The sequence below is a fragment of the Chroicocephalus ridibundus genome, chromosome 2, assembly GCF_963924245.1.
Source record: "Chroicocephalus ridibundus chromosome 2, bChrRid1.1, whole genome shotgun sequence".
In the NCBI taxonomy this organism is placed as follows: domain Eukaryota; kingdom Metazoa; phylum Chordata; class Aves; order Charadriiformes; family Laridae; genus Chroicocephalus; species Chroicocephalus ridibundus.
In genome coordinates, this window is record NC_086285.1 from 161,436,689 (window position 1) to 161,454,455 (window position 17,767).

At 40.1% G+C, this 17,767-nt stretch overlaps 1 protein-coding gene across 1 annotated transcript in view; it reads right to left on the bottom strand.

Moving 5' to 3' along the window:
• ZFAT (zinc finger and AT-hook domain containing) overlaps positions 1-17,767 on the bottom strand; it is a 95,532-nt gene that overhangs the window by 20,134 nt on the left and 57,631 nt on the right. Inside the window, exons 10-12 of the mRNA XM_063327579.1 lie at positions 17,113-17,286; positions 10,214-10,302; positions 7,691-7,829 (exon numbers count right to left, since the gene is read on the bottom strand). Of these exons, the coding sequence (XP_063183649.1) occupies positions 7,691-7,829; positions 10,214-10,302; positions 17,113-17,286 (402 nt within the window). The remainder of the gene's footprint in view (positions 1-7,690; positions 7,830-10,213; positions 10,303-17,112; positions 17,287-17,767) is intronic.

Consider the following 17,767-nt stretch of genomic DNA (forward strand, 5'->3'; position numbering starts at 1 on the left):
CACTGGCCCAGGTTACCCAAACAGGTGGTAGATACCCCATCCCTGGAAACATTCAAGGCCAGGCTTGATGAGGCTCTGAGCAACCTGATCTAGTGGAAGATGTCCCTGCTCACTGCAGGGGTGTTGGACTAGGTGACCTTTAAAGGTCCCTTCCAACCCAAACCATTCTATGATTCTATTGTATGATTCTATGAAATTCTTTTTCAAGGCAGCAAGGACCCATTTAATGTGACCCCATCTCAATCAAGCCACATAACTGTAATTTAAAAGGGTTTCCTTTAGCCATGGATCCAACAAGAAAAAAAGGTAAAAAAAAAATCAGGCAGTTGAACTCTCACAGTGCTTAAAAGGGCAGTTTTGGATAATGGTAGCGGAAGGAATCTGGAACAACTCATATCTCTGGGAAGGTATCACAATCCTGCCTCCCTGCCCACACGCCTCCCTGCAGTGGATGATGTGAAGTTGCAGGAATGCTGTTCCCACCTTTCCCTCCCTCCACACCTCTATCCCTGGGGGAACCCCTACCACAGACCAATTAAAAAGAAAGAGCGGGAAGACAACTATTTGCATTAGTCTGAGATACAGCATTATTTCTGCAATTAGGTCCACGTAAGAAGTATTGGTTTGACCTCTTAGGAGGCAGACGTTAAGGGAGACGTCAAGACGTTAAACTTACCTACTGGGTAAGAATTTGTGCTTGCTTTACTAAGAAAAGCTATTCTAGAAGTGGCACATAAATTAAAGAGGGAAAAGTTTTTTCAAGGAATGACAACATCCTAAGTTTGACCAACCCCGCCCCATTTTTTTCCTCAGCCACAAAAAAAAATACTGGAAACCCACGGGATGCTTCAGCCTGTGCAGAATCATTCCCACTGCCATGATCCTGGTTGAAATTCAAGTTTAGCAGCACCAAATGAAGACTAGTCATAGTTTCCGAGTGAAATTTTTTCAAGTCTGAGGGTGTCTATGACTTTTATTCTGCTTTAAGTCCACCATAAACAAAGCCTAGCACATGTTTTAAATAATTCTGAACTAACACTTTTGGCCTATAAAGCCTCCTTCACTTCAAATCATAGAGTTACTTGGAGACTATTTTTAATACCTACTCCATTACACAGCGCTGCAGCTTCAAATGTAAATTCTATGTATAGTCCAAAAATCTGCAAGCCAAGTCTCTGACAAGCTTCAGCTTTAACTATCAGTTCCCTGTTGCCTCACAAAGCCCTGGAGTGCTGCCCTTCAGGACACAACGCAAAACTACGTAATCTTCCAGTAAGTGCTGGGATATTTTTTAAGTGCTTTATAAACAACACTGAGATATTAATATTTAACATACACAGTAGTGACATACTAATAATTTTTTTAAAATGTATCTTCTCTAAGACAGCTGTTCTAGTTTTCTCAAGTTTCAAAGAAACATTAAGTTTTTTGGCACGTGATCAAAGCCATCTAGGGAGAGTTAACAGCGTAATGTCATCTTCAACCAGCTCTTTGCTTTTGAGAGTTTCTACTGTTTATGTTAACATATAAAACTGTAAACCTAAGTTTTCTACCTACCTACAAATGATGCATAGCATGAATTTAGCACAATGTTTACTGGCTGAGTATGCAGCATTACAGGTAAAAAACTGAGCATGACGGAATCGTAAGCATCCAATCTTCTACACTAGATTAAACAGCTTTTACTTCTTTACCTTATGAAAATCATTTGCTCAAATGTCAGATCTCAGTTGCTTGTAATTATGCAAATGAGTATTTCCCTTTTTTCCCCCCCCACTATTGACTAAAGCAGAACAAAAACAATCTGCATGTGATAAATTGTTGCACTAGGTGACCAGAACTCCCTCTCACAACTCGAATGGCTAGGGAAGGGCATTACGCCACTGTGTCAGCTATGCCACCAGATGGCTGTCTCCACATCATCATGGCAAACGGCTCTTACCCATCGAGTTCAACTGCTTCAAATATACTCTCATAAGCTGGTCGTAAGCCAAGTCCTCATTACCTATAGTCTTTTTCCATAAGGTGATTAGAAAAAGGATTCAGTTACACAGTAATGGAAACCTACCATATGGCATTCTACCAGGTGAAAAGAAATAAACTTTTTGTTTTGATAAAATACACTATAACTACAGCCAGTTGCTAGGGTCTTTTGCTGACACTTATTATTCCTATACAATTTCCCCTCTTTGCTCTCAATCTATTGGAAACCTTCACCAAACTTCACTATTATAGCAGATGTTCAATACTCCATCTGTAGCCAAAACTGAAATAGTTTCCCTATTAAGAGAAACTCAAAAGTTCACAAAAGCAAAATACCTTTGTTCAGATTGGCACAAAGATATCAGTTACAGAAAATGAAATGAAATATTCATTTCATACCAATCTGTAGTATTAGGAAAAACATGCTGTTGTGAAAGAGAGAACACTTTTCTGCATTACTTTGATATTGAAACTATTATAACAATACACCAGATAAATTTAAGCTGTAACTTTTGTCATTATGACTTTAATTAAAGAACAAGTAACGGAAGCCTAGAATTAAACTGGTAATATATAACTCCACATCAATGACTTCACAGGAAAGATCAGGAAAATTAATTTCTAGACTATATTTTGAAGTAATGGGCAACACACAGAGAAAGTCAATGAATTACACACCTTGTCTACCTTCAATACCAAAACTGATGTTTGCAACAAAACAATGCACACAAATATTATACAGCTCCACAACTTTTTTCCATTGTGGCACTGACACGTGCTTTCCAAACTATTTATTTACTGGCCTAAAATCTCCATAAGACGACTATTATTTTATGTTAAAAGAAAGCATGTGGTATAATAGAACACAGAGGCCACAACTGGATCATCGTGTACGTACTGCACAAGTTTGCTGCACAAACACAAAGAGAAAATCCATCTCCCAGAAAGGACAGAAATATGTAAACTAAACAATGGACAGCAGGGAATATGAGTGAAGAGAAAAGAAACAATTTCTGGAGAAACTATATGTGAATTGCTCCGCACAAAGCAAATGAAACTAAAAAAGGAAGCTATCAAATGAGCAAGTAGGCAGGGTATTGCAAAAAAACTAGTACTTAATGCATATATAATATTCTTGTCCCCTATGCAGAATAAATCAAATTCTTCCAGCATTTATTTTCCTTTATTACTTTAAAATACTAAAATAAATGTCAAGATTACAGACTTCAACTAAAACAAGCAAACCAACCAACCAACCAACAAACCCAAAAACAAAAACCCCAAACGTTTTTCTGATCCTGGAAGATCCTAATTTCTAAGCACAGAAATTAAAGGCTGCTGTCTATCCCCGGCAATGCAATTGCTCAAATGAGCACGTTCCGTCTTCTATTCTATGAATCATTCATTTATTTATAAATTCATTCTAGGAATCTTGAGTCCAGCAGCCTACATTCATATAAATACTTCCAATTAAGTTCATCTGCAATGCCTGCAATGCAGTCAAAAACCAGTTGAGAGTGGAGAAGAAAAGATGAGCAAGTGTGAGGCAATTTACCTTGGGCTCTGTGTGTAGCTTAGAACAAGCAGAATAAAACAAGACGAATAGATATAGACAGCTTTTATTAGACGTTAATCTTTGTTAGGTTTCCCTTCTCACTTTTTTTCCAAACCCTTCCCCTTGCTGGTTCTCCCGCCTTTCCCTTTTCGTCTATAGTCCTTTAATTTCAAAGGACTGGTTTAATACCAGGTCTGAAGGGTCTTCTTCCCTTATATGAATACATGAATAATTTTCCAAAATTGCTTTTCAGATCTATGAATACGGTAAATTGAAACTTGATAGAGGCTCGTCAGGCAGCAAGTTGCAACTGCTGGCCCAAGCAGCTCAGAAACATATACCTTGTCATACTGCACAACACGTCCACAGTGATCTCTCTGTGCTGTGTGACCCAGATACAGAACATCTTCTGATTCCAAAACCAGGAAAAATTTTATTGACTTCAATAGGAATCGTGTTTATCAACTCCAAATGCAAATCCTAATTAACTCAAGTCTCCCACAAGGAACATTTTTCCCTTCCCCAGTGAGATACCAAAACACTGAGAAAAAGTGACTTTTCTCCAGTGTGATAGGAAACCTGCAGGTCTCCTGTTTTTATTTTGAGACCGCATGTAAGATCCATATGATGTGTCATATAGCAGGAAACGGCAGCAAAGGAGCTTGCATGCAGGAAAAATGATCTACTAACATGGCTTGCTTCCTGGCAGAGTCCCGATAAGAGGCCCTGACTTCATAGCTACTATGTGGATTTGAAGCCCCTTTACTGCTCTAAAACTCCATGCAGCAGGTGAAGCCGCAGAAAGCAGGCACAGCTCTAGTGGTAGCACAGGGAGTATAAACGCTGTGTAAGGGAAGGAAGGAAAAGAAGGATGCAAAGTCAGAGATGGAAAGAATAGAATAGAATGTCTCTGTTGGAAGGGACCTACAATAACCATATCTAGCCCAACTGCCTGACCTCTTCAGGGCTGACCAAAAGTTAAAGCATGTTATTAAGGACATTGTCCAAATAAACACTGACAGGCTTGGGGCATCAACCACCTCTCTAGGAAACCTGTTCCACAGTTTGACCACCCTGTCTGTAAAGAAATGCTTCCTAATGTTTAGCCTGAACATCCCTTGGTGCAGCTTTGAACCATTCCCAGGCATCCTGTCACTGGATACCAGAGAGAAGAGCTCAGCACCTCCCTCTCCACCTCCCGTCCTCAGAAAGCTGCAGAGAGCAACGGGGTCGCCCCTCAGCCTCCTCTTCTCCAAAGCAGACAAACCCAAAGTCCTTAGCTATTCCTCACAGGACATGCCTTCCAGCCCCTCCACCAGCTTTGTTGCCCTCCTCTGGACACATTCAAGGACTTTCACGCCCTTCTTAAATGGTTGGCCCAGAACTGCCCACAGTGCTCACCAACGCTGAATACAGCGGGATAATCCCACCTTTTGGCCGGCTGGTGATGCTGTGTTTGATGTGATCTGTGCTAGATGAACAATTTGGAAACACTACTTAGAAATAATGTCATCTTAGAAGAAACACTACTTAGAAATAATGTCACCTTAGAAGAATTATATTTAATTTATTATCTAAAAAAACCCCAGCATTATTTTGGTCTCTTCTTCAACTAGCCCAGAAATTTTGAAGATCCAAAAAAGATACTATAAAAAGGCTGGTGGTTTCTATTAAAAAAATTGGAAAGACCCTCTCTAAAATTATCGGAAACAAAGAAAGAAACTCAACTCTACCAAGCATTAAAATATTTTCAACACAATTGAACTGAGCATTTAATTTGGCTTTCTCCTCTTCTTCCCCACTTCCCCTGACACAAGGCACTAGAACTGAAGAGGCTTTACACCCAAAAAGGCGTCTGACGGCAGTCAATTGTTTGCTTTGCTTCACCTGCCCGGTGCACAACAGCAGAACTACTTATGGGAGTCGGACAACTTGTACAATTTGTGACACCTGTATCAAGCAGAAATAAAGCAATTAGTGGCACTGAATCACAGAATGGTTCACGCTGGAAGGGACCTTCAAGATCACCTAGTTCCAACCCCCTGCCATGGGCAGGGACACCTCCCACTAGACCCAGGCTGCTCAAAGCCCCATCCAGCCTGGCCTTGAACACCTCCAGGGATGGGGCAGCCACAGCTTCTCTGGGCAACCTGTTCCAGTGTCTCACCACCCTTACCATAAAGAATTTCTTCCTGACCATCTTTTCAGAAGGATACAGGATGTCAGCTGGGATGAAATTTATAACCAAAACCAACAGCCAGGAATATAACTTTTTATGTTACTATATAAACGTGGTAAAAACTACTACAATCCGATTTTCTCTTCCCCCTGGCATTCCATTAGCCCTTATACTTAATCTTGCATTTTCGATCCTCCCAAAATCCTCATTGTCTTTAATTAGTTTATCTGTGTCAGCATTTTCTCTAATTGACCAGGTGTCTATATCTAATTAGTTTTATTTGTCTTTATCTTTGTGAGGCACGACTCTAGTTTTACACAGACAGCAGTAACAAACAGTTGTTCTAGGCAGAATGAGATATGTAGGACACAGAAACGCGATGTAGAGGGATGCCTTGAGAAGCACAGACCCAGGAAGCAGCACAGAGGAGGGCAGGACTGGTGTGAAAAGAAGGTGGGCACGAGTGTGGGACTAAAGAACCCGCAGCTATTAAAAATATGCAAATCCAGAGCTGGTTTTAGGGACAACAGAAATCGTATTTAACGTACACAAAGGGCACAATAAACAGTAGACTTGGATTTAATCTGCAGCCACAGACCAAAGAAAAAGAAAAGTGTAAATGCGTGTAAGCAAACACGTAACAATGGCCCCATCTGGAATGGGAGAGGAATATCACAGAATCCTTTAGGTTGGAAAAGACCTTTCAGATCATTGATTCCAACCGTTAACCAGGCACTGCCATGTTCACCACTAAACTACGTCTCTCAACGCCCATCTTTTAAATACCTGCAGGGATGGTGACTCCACCATTTCCTTGGGCAGCCTGTTCCAACGCTTTACAACACTTCCAGGGAAGAAATTTTTCCTGATATCCAGTCTAAACCTCCCTGGCACAACTTGAGGCCACTTCCTCTTGTCCTATCACTTGTTACTTGGGAGGAGAGACCGACCCCCACCTCTCTACACCCTCCTTTCAGGTAGTTGCAGAGAGCAAGGAGGTCTCCCCTCAGCCTCCTTTTCTCCAGGCGGAACAACCCCAGCTCCCTCAGCCGCTCCTCCTAAGACTTGTGCTCCAGACCCTTCACCAGCTTTGCTGCTCTTCTTTGGACATCACGATGAACATCATATTTCTCCCAGTGAAGAACTCCAGATGCTGACAACTTACTGAAACCCCCATCCCAAAGCCAACACCAGAGGGAAACCACCCATCTTACGACTCACAAAAACAGAGGAAGGGTGACCATGACACCGGGAAAAGGAGCAGAAGCTAAGAAGTGTGTGTGACCATTTTAATTGTAATAATAACACTATTGAGACTTCTGTATGTAAGTACTCTAACTACATTTTATTTTTTAAAAAATAATAATTAGATCTAGACTAACGGTGTTTCTTGAACTAGACTGTTAACATTTCCATTACAGTAACAATAAATTCTTGGCCTTACTTACACAGATAAAGAGTGCTTCCTTTGCCCATCATCAAGACTCTGAGCATAACAACTTGTAACCTGCTTTACCGGTGCTCTCTTTTCCCTGCCATTGCTCTAGTGGGGGAATAATTTGCTGCCATTTACTCTTCAGTCTCTTTCCTTACGTTTGCTCAACCTTACTTTTAGTTCAACCTTGCAAAACTGTAATAGAAATTTATCAGCAGAACGATATATATTTATCATTCATTTCAACACATAGTGACACTTTACTCACAAAAGGAGACAAGTGAAAACGATAAACATATGCAACAATGAACAGCACAGGCAAGGTAAATCAGAACTTTGGTTTATCTCCCCTTAGAAACCAAGAACACAGGACACTGAATGAAAGATAAAAGGTGGCCTTTTCAGAATTACTAAAATGTCGTAATGATGTATCACATAAAACCCACCAAACTGAGGAACACATATTGCACAAAAGTTTAGCTTTACACCAAATTTGCTTTAGAATTAAAATAACAAGTCTTATATGGTAGAAATGTACCTTGTTGGATAAGGGCTTCTGCTGCAGGCTCCCCAGAACCTACATTTACATACTCTTCATTAGGATGCTTTCTGTTGTAATGTCTCTTCAGGGAACCGGATATGTTGCAGGAATAGTGGCAATGTGCACAACGGAAAGGCTAGGAGCAAACCCCAAAATGTTAGAACATATTTCCTGACCTCTTCAGGATACAGGTCTAAGCTGCCATGTTTTGATCCCAAGAAACCATGTTCCTTTCTGGTTCAGGAATATTCCAAGGAGACCTTCCAAAATTCAATATAAATGGAAGTTGTAACTAAGTGTTACCTAAAATTTGGTACTTTTTATAATGTGCAAGACACCAAGTATTCTCAACATTATAAGATTATTACCTACTTTTCGTAATTCAGTAAACTGTGTGTTTTCATAATTGATGATCACAGGTCTGACCACATGGAGACTTTCTATTACAAGGAAATGACTCAGCTGCCGTGAGCTTTGGTCTGAAAAGGGGGAGTAAGAGCCCTAAAATAACTGAAGGTACAACGTGACTGTATAGCCAACCTAATTTAACAGATACCTGTACCTGACAGGGTTGATCTCTTCCCTTTCCTTTCCTTCTCTCTCCAACATGCTCCCAACTGCTTCCCTTTCACTGGCACTTGCATTCATCTGACCATTTGGTCAGATAAGTTTTGGGAACTAAATTAATTAATTTTGAGTTCATACATCTCCCTTCAACCAACAGGGAGCGACATTCCTAAAGAAAAAAGTTTAGGAGAACAAGCATTTGTGCCTAAAGTTAGCCCTAGAGAACAACCTTCTGACTGTCACAGTTATAGGAAGCTTGACGCAACCATTAGGGTCTTAGAAAAGAATGCAGATATTGACCAAGTCCTTGGGGAAAAGTCAAGTACCTTAGAATGGGATGCAAAATATTTCATGCACAGCAGCCAGGCCCACCTAAAGCTAGTCAGCAGAAAATAGCTGGTACTGAATTGTTTATTAAGAAGCTGAATTTACAGCAGGGAAATGTCTGCAGTCAGGGTCCATTGACCAGCAGAACATCCCCCTAAGCTTGTTGCTCACGACCTTCCTTCAGGCTCCAGACAGCAAAAATAAGGAAGAAAAGTGGTGTTCAGACTCCCATAACCTTACAATTCAGAGGGCACAGTAACATTCAGCTACTCGATTCATGGACTTGGAAATATGATGGATTCAATTATCATTAGGTCACATAACTACTAACATTCCTCTTTGTGTTTGATATGCATGCAAACAACGGTCCCAGAAGGAGGCAACGTGTTGCCAACAGACAGTTTTTGAATTCCTTTTGACAAATACTCCTGATTGACTTATTTCAGTGTTTTGCAGTTCTCTTGATAATGCATCGAACAGCCACACTTATATGCAGGCTGACAGAGGGCTGAAAAGAGGTGCTGAGTCGACAGTTCTAAATCTGATCCCAAGGTCAAGAACTGCGTGACGAGTACATTCATCCCATTAGCCATTAAAAAAGGAAAATGGTATATTTTCATCTACAAAAAAATCCTTTTAAAAAGATAATTCCACAGCAAAACTACATACTTAAGAAAGAAAAATTATTTGTTCAAAATATATCATCTCTTTAGATGACTCGCTTCATTTTCTTATATGTCTTGTCTTCCAAAATTTAAACAATGAATCAAAAGACTGTCTTTCCTTTCTGCTTTATGGAGGTACGTAGCATTGGTACTTAGAAAGAATGTCTGAAGTGTACTCTTTATAGAAGCAAAATGATTTGTTAGATAATGAAAGATGTTGCATGTGAAAATAGTATGATGTTTTCAATAAGAAATATGCTCATTCCCAAGATAAAGCGTTACATTAAAATGAACATTTTCATACATACAAAATACTGGATTTTTCTGGAAAATAAACTAGTATCATTTCTATTTCCTGAATATAACATTATTTCACAATTCATTACATCAAGACCTATCATGCTGACAAAACAACGTGAAATTTAGGAATAAAACCGTACTACAGTTTATTACAAAAACGTATCTCTAATCTAAACATTTTATAGAAACATTAACAATCTTCAAAACTCTTTCCAAGACATGTTTCAGATAAATGGGGAGTTTTAAAATTAATTTCCTTCAATTTTCTTCAAGTATATGAACTCATCTATAGTACATTAGACTGGCAAAGTTTCAGAACAAATTAAGGCGGGCAATGAAGAGTGATGTATGGGATTCGCTTTCCTACTTCCCTAGGACGTTTTAAGGTACATGTTAGATTAGGTCTCTCAAGGACTAGAGTAAAAAAATAAGCAGTAACATTTGTTTTATATTGCAACATAACATACATATATTTTTGGCAAGTAAAGACAGTAATTGCAAATTGTCCGTGAATAAAATAACCCTATTTCAAAAGTCTGTATATAAAGTCAAAATTCCCAGAATATCAAAACGTTAAGATGCTGTAACTGTCAACAAACAGGGAAATGTTCCAGGTTTTTTTAATGACTTATCAATAAGCATGATTTATATGTTTTCTTACCTTGAAAGAGACGTGTTGTTCCATATGACGTAGAAGCTGTGGTTTTTGGGCAGCTGTATAGTCACACACTGTACATTTAAACTGCTTTCCTGAAATGGGAATAGAAAACGGGATAACTTTTTTCTACTTATGTTCAGAAAACTGCTAATTACGTTTCCTCATAAAGGTGATTTCCAAAATGCTAAGAATGAACAATTAACAACAGCAGAAGTCTGGCACTTGCTCTGCAAAATTTTGGTTAAATAGAGCTAAGAGCAGAGTAAGGAAGGCTTGAGTGTCATCCTAGAATTATAAGCATTAAATAGTGCTCCTGGGATAGTCACTTGGAAAAGAAGAAAAAAGAATCGTTATAGCGTAGGCTAAACAGAAGAAGAGAATGAAATCAGTTATTTACAACTGCAGGCACAGTTATTTTGCTATTTGTAAAGCAGATTTGGAAATCTTTAAAACACAGATGTTTAGTCATGTTCACGTGTGTTTTTACCTACTTCTAGCCCAAGTTCTGAATTGTTACTATTCAAATACATTTAAATTTTCTGGGGTTTTCCACTGTCAGTTCTCTTGATGTATTTCTGGTAGGGTATGACATAACCTATTATTTTTACTACAAGATTTGGTTATGCGTTTAGCACTACTCTTCCAATAATGACTCAAACTATCACAAAATTGCTTTTCTACACTGGCTTAACCCTGGATACAGGGAGAAATAAAATATGCTACAGATGAAAGTAAGATCAGAATGGCAAATAATACAGAGGTTTTGTTTCGACCTTTCACTTCTGCTTACACAATTTTAAAGCAATGGTCTCAAATTGCTCCATCAACATCAGATTGAATGATGCCCACTTTGCCTTGTTCATCGTGACATTTTGTCCTTTCTCATCTAAATCTCTGCAGTAACCCTAAGTCTCACATACAGTCACACAAGGCAAGACAAAACACATACTGGGACCAGTTTACACGTTGTATGTGGTAACTTCCACGCTGGCACCTACCAAACATGAGGGATAATGGGTAGGTTCTGTGACCTGTTCTTAGAGAGGGCTGATTAATACTTCTTTATTGTAACTGGGCACAAATTTTCTCAAAATTTCTTAAAATATGTTAAAGTAACAGCTGGACTTCTACTATTCTGCATCAATTGTTTCAAAAATCATAGTGGACCAGAAAAAGGGTAAAGACAATGGGTGCATATTTGCATAAACATTGGTCCTTCAGATACCAACCTTAAGAGCCACTGAAAGATTTGAGACAGGCTCTGTCTCCTGAGTACTTGGCAGACTGAAAGTCTGCGTTGGAAACTGATCTTCTACACATTACATTAAATAAAGCTTATAAATACCTAAAGGGCGGGTGTCAGGAGGATGGGGCCAGGCCCTTTTCAGTGGTGCCCAGCGAGAGAACAAGGGGCAACAAACACAAACTGGAACACAGGAAATTCCATCTAAACATGAGGAAAAAAATTCTTTACTTTGAGGGTGGCAGAGTGCTGGAACAGGCTGCCCAGAGAGGTGGTGGAGTCTCCGTCTCTGGAGACGTTCCAAACCCGTCGGGACAAGTTCCTGTGCAACCTGCTCTAGGTGACCCTGCTCTGGCAGGGGGTTGGACTGGATGATCTCCAGAGGTCCCTTCCAACCCCTACCATTCTGTGATTCTGTGTAATAGAGCGTGGTGGTACAAAGCCCTCCCCACTTTTGGCCACTAGGTACTTGGTGTGATTCCCCATCCCTGGGCCGCATACCAACCTAGGCGATATCAGGCATGAACTGGGAAAGATAAAGGACCAGAGCATTAAGGCACTCCCTCTGTGCGCCTGGCTCCTGCTTCCCCTGTCCCTTGGGACTATCACTCCCTGACAGCCTGGGACGTCTGTACCCGGATCATGGCCCAAAGGGAGATGATACCAAAACTTGCAGACCTAGCAAGTTCTGGACTTGTACAACTGGTGCAAAGTATCGAAATATTCCATCATCCTAGTTGGGCTGGAGTGGAAAAATATCTGATGAAAGTCAATTATCTCAGAACCTGTACGTAGCGATCCCAGTGAGACCCTTCAAGCTCTCCTGGATCACAGCGGGCTGTGACCAGCAACTCCCCTGCGCCAGAGGCTGCTCAGGCAAGCAGCTGGAGGACTGAAAGGCCCAGGGCAAGTCAACTCCCCATCGAGTCCCAGTTATCGCCCGCTGAGGAATCCTAATGCCTTGTGCATATTTGCTCTAAACTCGAAGAGGGAAATTTTAACGCTAGGCTAGCCTCTCCTTCATCTACCTCTCTGTACGCATGTTAGCTCTCACCAGCGTGGATGTCTGAATGCTTCACTGGATCCAGTGCACGTGTAGAAGGGAGACCCATTGACTCATTGGGGTTGCCCGTTGTGAAGGGAACTTTAGTTCTAATAGTTAAAACTCCGGTGTAGGGGTGGGTGTGCGTGTGACTCCTTAAATGCTGTGTGTATGTTCGTGCTTTTATGTATATATACGTATTCACTTAGGACACCTTATAGTAAGTTAGTGTGAATCCGGCCACCTTTGAATCTGTAACTAAGTTGCTGTTCAATTGTTTTGTTAAATCATCTTGTAAATCCTTAAATTGGTTAATGATTAAGTGCTGCTAAAACTTAACGCTTGATCTATCTCGAATCATTTATAAATTTCGAATTGCTACAAAATCGTAACTGTGTCAAATATTTCCATCCGCAGCACAGAGTCAATGCAATTTATATATATTGCTTTGGGGAAAAAAAAAAAAACACAAAACATTACTTCAGTTCACAAGTGCCGTCCAAAGAAGGGTGTTACTGTAAGTTCTACAGACAAGACATTATATTTGACATTTCTTTACATGCCTGTGAGCTTTCTAGTCAGGGATCAATACTGAGGGCACTAACCCTCCAACCTGAAATAGCAACAATAAAATCGAAGAACCAGAACTGGAATTTCAGCTAATGAAAGCTGATGCTCAGAACATTCAGTCTAAAATAAAGTCAATATTTTTAACAGAGGGCATGATTAATGACTATGACAATTAGAAATCAGATGGATGCCCTGTCATATGAAGCCTTTAAATCAAGCCTGATTAGCCCTTCCTAAAAAGATATACTACAATCCGGCAGAAATGTGATGCAAAATTATTAGATTAAGTTATGGCCTGTACTCTGCAAGAGATCAGACTTTGCGACTCGAAGAGTCTGCTTTTGGCCCTGAAATCATTAGTCTGAGTCCTTCTTAAGGCAAGATGGTCAGATTTTGTCATTATATATTTTTAGTATTCTCCAATAGGAATGAAATCTCACTGACATTTTTGAGAAACATCTGTTGCTGTTTGTGACTTTACAAAGAGTGAAATTCCCAAACAAACTACCATTCTGTAGGTTTCTCTTACTTTGCCTTCAAAGCATTCTCTCTCCCAAATCTTTTCTTTCCTTATGATTTAAAATAACGTGATTTCCTTCCTTTTATTCCCTGGGTTTCATAGTCCCTTTTCTCCATATTTTGGCTTCAAGATTCTGTCAGTCTTGTTACCTCCAGTCAAATTACAAGGGGTATGAAATACAGAAAAACTGCATCCCTGTATTAAATGCCCATGGCTGGTAAACTGTATTTGACCGATGTGGAAAAGAACGAAAAGGAAGGAAGTACAACACGGAATATTCTATATTATCCTGAAGAGATCAAGTTTCTTTAGATTATGGACCTTGCTCAAAGAAGTTACAAGCATTTTACACTACAGCGTGAAATCTTCCATAAAACACAGCTAAGAAAAACCTTAAGACAATTTCTGATATCTAATTAAACTAATGAAAACAGGTTTTCTGGTTTATTTCTAATCACAAACAGTAATAAGCCTGGACTATGGAACTGTTTTCTGTCATGCCACTCTTGAGAAGTCTGTCTTCTGGTGAAGAACAAAGCAGACAGAAAACTCCTTTCTATTCCATGAGTTAAATTGACCTTGCAGGGCTGATATTTGAACAAAAATTGCCTGGATTCATAAGTCAGGAAGACAAGACTCATAAACAGCGAAGCATCTTTCAAATTCATTTATTTGTGAAATAACTGAAGAACACTAGATGAGTGCTAATAAGAACTTCTGAAGTGCTGTCACTGTAGAGAGGGACACCGGGCAAAGAGAAACTGTCGGCATTCAAGAGGCTGAAAGTCCCTTGACAAATCATGTATTACGTTCTTAGTGACAAATGTTATCTTATTTTTCACAAGTGTTTGAAATGCATGAGGAGCTTGCTGGGGTGGACTTAGTGAGGAAACTTATCTAAGACTCCACAGACAGTGAGATTCTGTTCCAACTGCAGCCAATGACAAAATGCATTTTCCAAAGGTACATGGAATTTCCTGGAACACTTCTGGAAGTGCAAAAAGCAAGGCAAAAGAGCTTTAAGTATTGGATTTAGAGAGTGCACCCTCAGCAAGTTCGCCGAGGACACAAAACTGGGGGGGTGGCTGACACACTGGAAGGCTGTGCCGCCATCCAGAGAGACCTGGACAGGCTGGAGAGTTGGGCAAAGAGGAACCTTATGAAATTCAACAAGGGCAGGTGGAGGGTGCTGCACGTGGGGAGGGATAACCCCATGCACCAGTACAGGTTGGGGGCTGACCTGCTGGAGAGCAGCTCAGTTGAAAGAGACCTGGGAGTCCTGGTGGACAACAGGATGACCATGAGCCAGCAATGTGCCCTCGTGGCCAAGAAGGCCAATGGCATCCTGGGGTGCATCAAGAAGAGTGTGGCCAGCAGGTGGAGGGAGGTTGTCGTCCCCCTCTACTCTGCCCTGGTGAGGCCGCACCTGGAGTGCTGTGTCCAGTTCTGGGCTCCCCGGTTCAAGAGGGACAGGGAACTGCTGGAGAGGGTGCAGCAGAGAGCTACCAAGATGATGAACACCTCTCTCATGAAGAAAGACTGAGGGAATTGGGTCTCTTCAGTCTGGAAAAAAGACGGCTGAGGGGGGATCTTATCAACACTTATAAATACTTAAAGGGTGGGTGTCAGGAGGATGGGGCCAGGCTCTTTTCAGTGGTGCCTGGGGACAGGACAAGAGGTAACGGGCACAAACTTGAACCTAGGAAGTTCCACCTCAACATGAGGAGGAACTTCTTTCCTTTGAGGGTGGCAGAGCACTGGCACAGGCTGCCCAGAGAGGTGGTGGAGTCTCCATCTCTGGAGAGATTCCAAACCCGCCTGGACGCGTTCCTGTGCAACCTGCTCTGGATGACCCTGCTCTGGCAGGGGGCTGGACTAGATGATCTCCAGAGGTCCCTTCCACCGCTATGATTCTACGATTCTATGATTTATTTATATCAGTCAAAAAGGGAGGTGGATCAACATGTTATTGCAGAAGAAGTTAACAGTCTGAAGCCAGATAAAAAAGGCTCCTGGTAACATCACCTCTAGAGTTGAGGCTTCAGCCTGACCTAACAGTAAATGATCAGAGAATATAGCTCCTTGCATGCAATTAAATGTTTAAAGCTAACTTCACACCTTTAAATCAAATCCAGACAAGGGTAGCTCCTGCACGACTATGGTCCTATTCTTAGCAGTGCCAAATTTTCAAAGCATCCTCAGCTGAACCGCAATACTTACTTACACATATATATATTTTGTTCAAAAAATGGAACTAACTCACAGGTAAAAACAAATTCAGCTTCCATTGATGAATTTCACTACTTGGACATGCCAGATGGTGAAAACAAAACAGAAAGGTTTAGAAATGAAACCCCATGCAGGGATTGTTTTACGGCACCATACAAAGAGGCCTTTTTTTTTCTTTATAGTCTGATCATGCTCCAAATTTCCTTTTAGTTCAAATACAACCTGCCTCCTTCTCCCAGCCAGGAATCAGCTGGGGATTGCATTTGATAAGTAAAGTTGTTGATTCTTACATATGAAGTTCAGAGGTATGTGCAACATCTGCTTGTTATTGACCAAGTTATTTCAAATTATCAGAAAGTATTTTTTGAATAATGAGTCATTTACTGACTTATGGTAATAATACAGTAACTATATGGTTCCTATAATATGTATCATATCACTGTAAAAGGGATCATATCTTTCACTAATATTATACATACAGATCTAAGCATACATATAAATAAATATCTCTGATAAAAACTTCACATACATTCTAGAGGCGTAACAGAGCATGTGCGCTTTCTTTGAAAGGAAAATGCTAAGGAATATGCAAAAATTTTTTAAAAAGAATTTAAATGACACAGTCAATAAAGAGTGGAATGAAGTTTCACAAAGTTGCGTAAGTAAAAAAGATCAACCTACTAAGTCAAAATGAAGGTCCGTACAAGTTGTCTTGCTAAATCATTTACTTCACTTTCATAATCACAGTGGAATAAAGTATTGTTGCGTCCCAAATTTTGAAATAAAAATAATATTTGTCTGGATTTGCATCTCACTTTTTCCTCTTACCATCACAGAAACATTAAAGTCATGGAGCAAATGCATGTGCTGCATATGTGCCTATAGGGAATGTGTGCTCAGAGCTGCCACTGCCGAGACCTGGGCACACAGAGCTGCAGCAGCTTGGCCTCTACGGGGCTACTGGATTCGGCAACTCCTAACAATATTCTCACAGAAGAATGCAGTAAGAGACTTAAACATGGAACTATTTGTATTTTCAAATGTTTATTGAGATCAACAGTTTTCTGTAAGAGGGCTATAAGGCCAACACAAAATTACAGAAAAATCAATTATTCCAGAGACAGCTGTCTTAATTTTGCGAAGTTTTGAATTCTTTCACAATCAGTGTCTCCTGGGAGTAAACAAAATGTTTAAGTAGTGCTTAGTGTTCGACCGAAAAATGCATGTTATAAGGTCCTATAGTACAGCCAGTATTTATTGTCCTAAAATAAACTTGAATTTAATAAACATGCACTTACCATCAGCAGTATGAAGGAGTTTATGGCTCTTCAAAGTGCCTTTTGATTTGAACTTTTTCCCACACATATCACAAAGGTGCGTTTTCTCAGTGCTGTGACGATTCATATGGGCTTTCAAGTTACTCTTGCTGCGAGTGGCATACTCACAGAGAGAACATTTGAAGGGTTTGACGCCTAAAAATAAAAAAAATAAACCATGAAACAACCAAGCTGTATCTTTTGATGAGAGGGTAAACATTTGCTTGAAAGAAACTTCAGATCATGTGAGCAACACAGACAAAAAGATCAAAATTTTAAAATTTGGATATCTACATTTAAGAAATTTCATGTATAGCTTCTGTGTAAATGATACTGAGCTCTTGGTGGCATCATTCAACTTACTAAGAGGAAGAAGGGGTTCTTTTAGAATTAAGTACTTCCCTACCGAAGCCAGGTACTGAGTGTAACCAAGCAAATAGAAATGTTTTGGTCTTGGTATGTCCATCCTTCATTTAAAATTAGAATCCAGACTGCCTAAGCTGATGCTTAGCTGGCGTACACACCAAATCTCCTCTAAAAGTCTTCAGATAACTATCTTTCTCTAAAGAATGAAGAAATGTATTTTAGGAGGACTGGTTCATTAGGTGCTTAATATGTAAGCACAAGTTAAATGTGC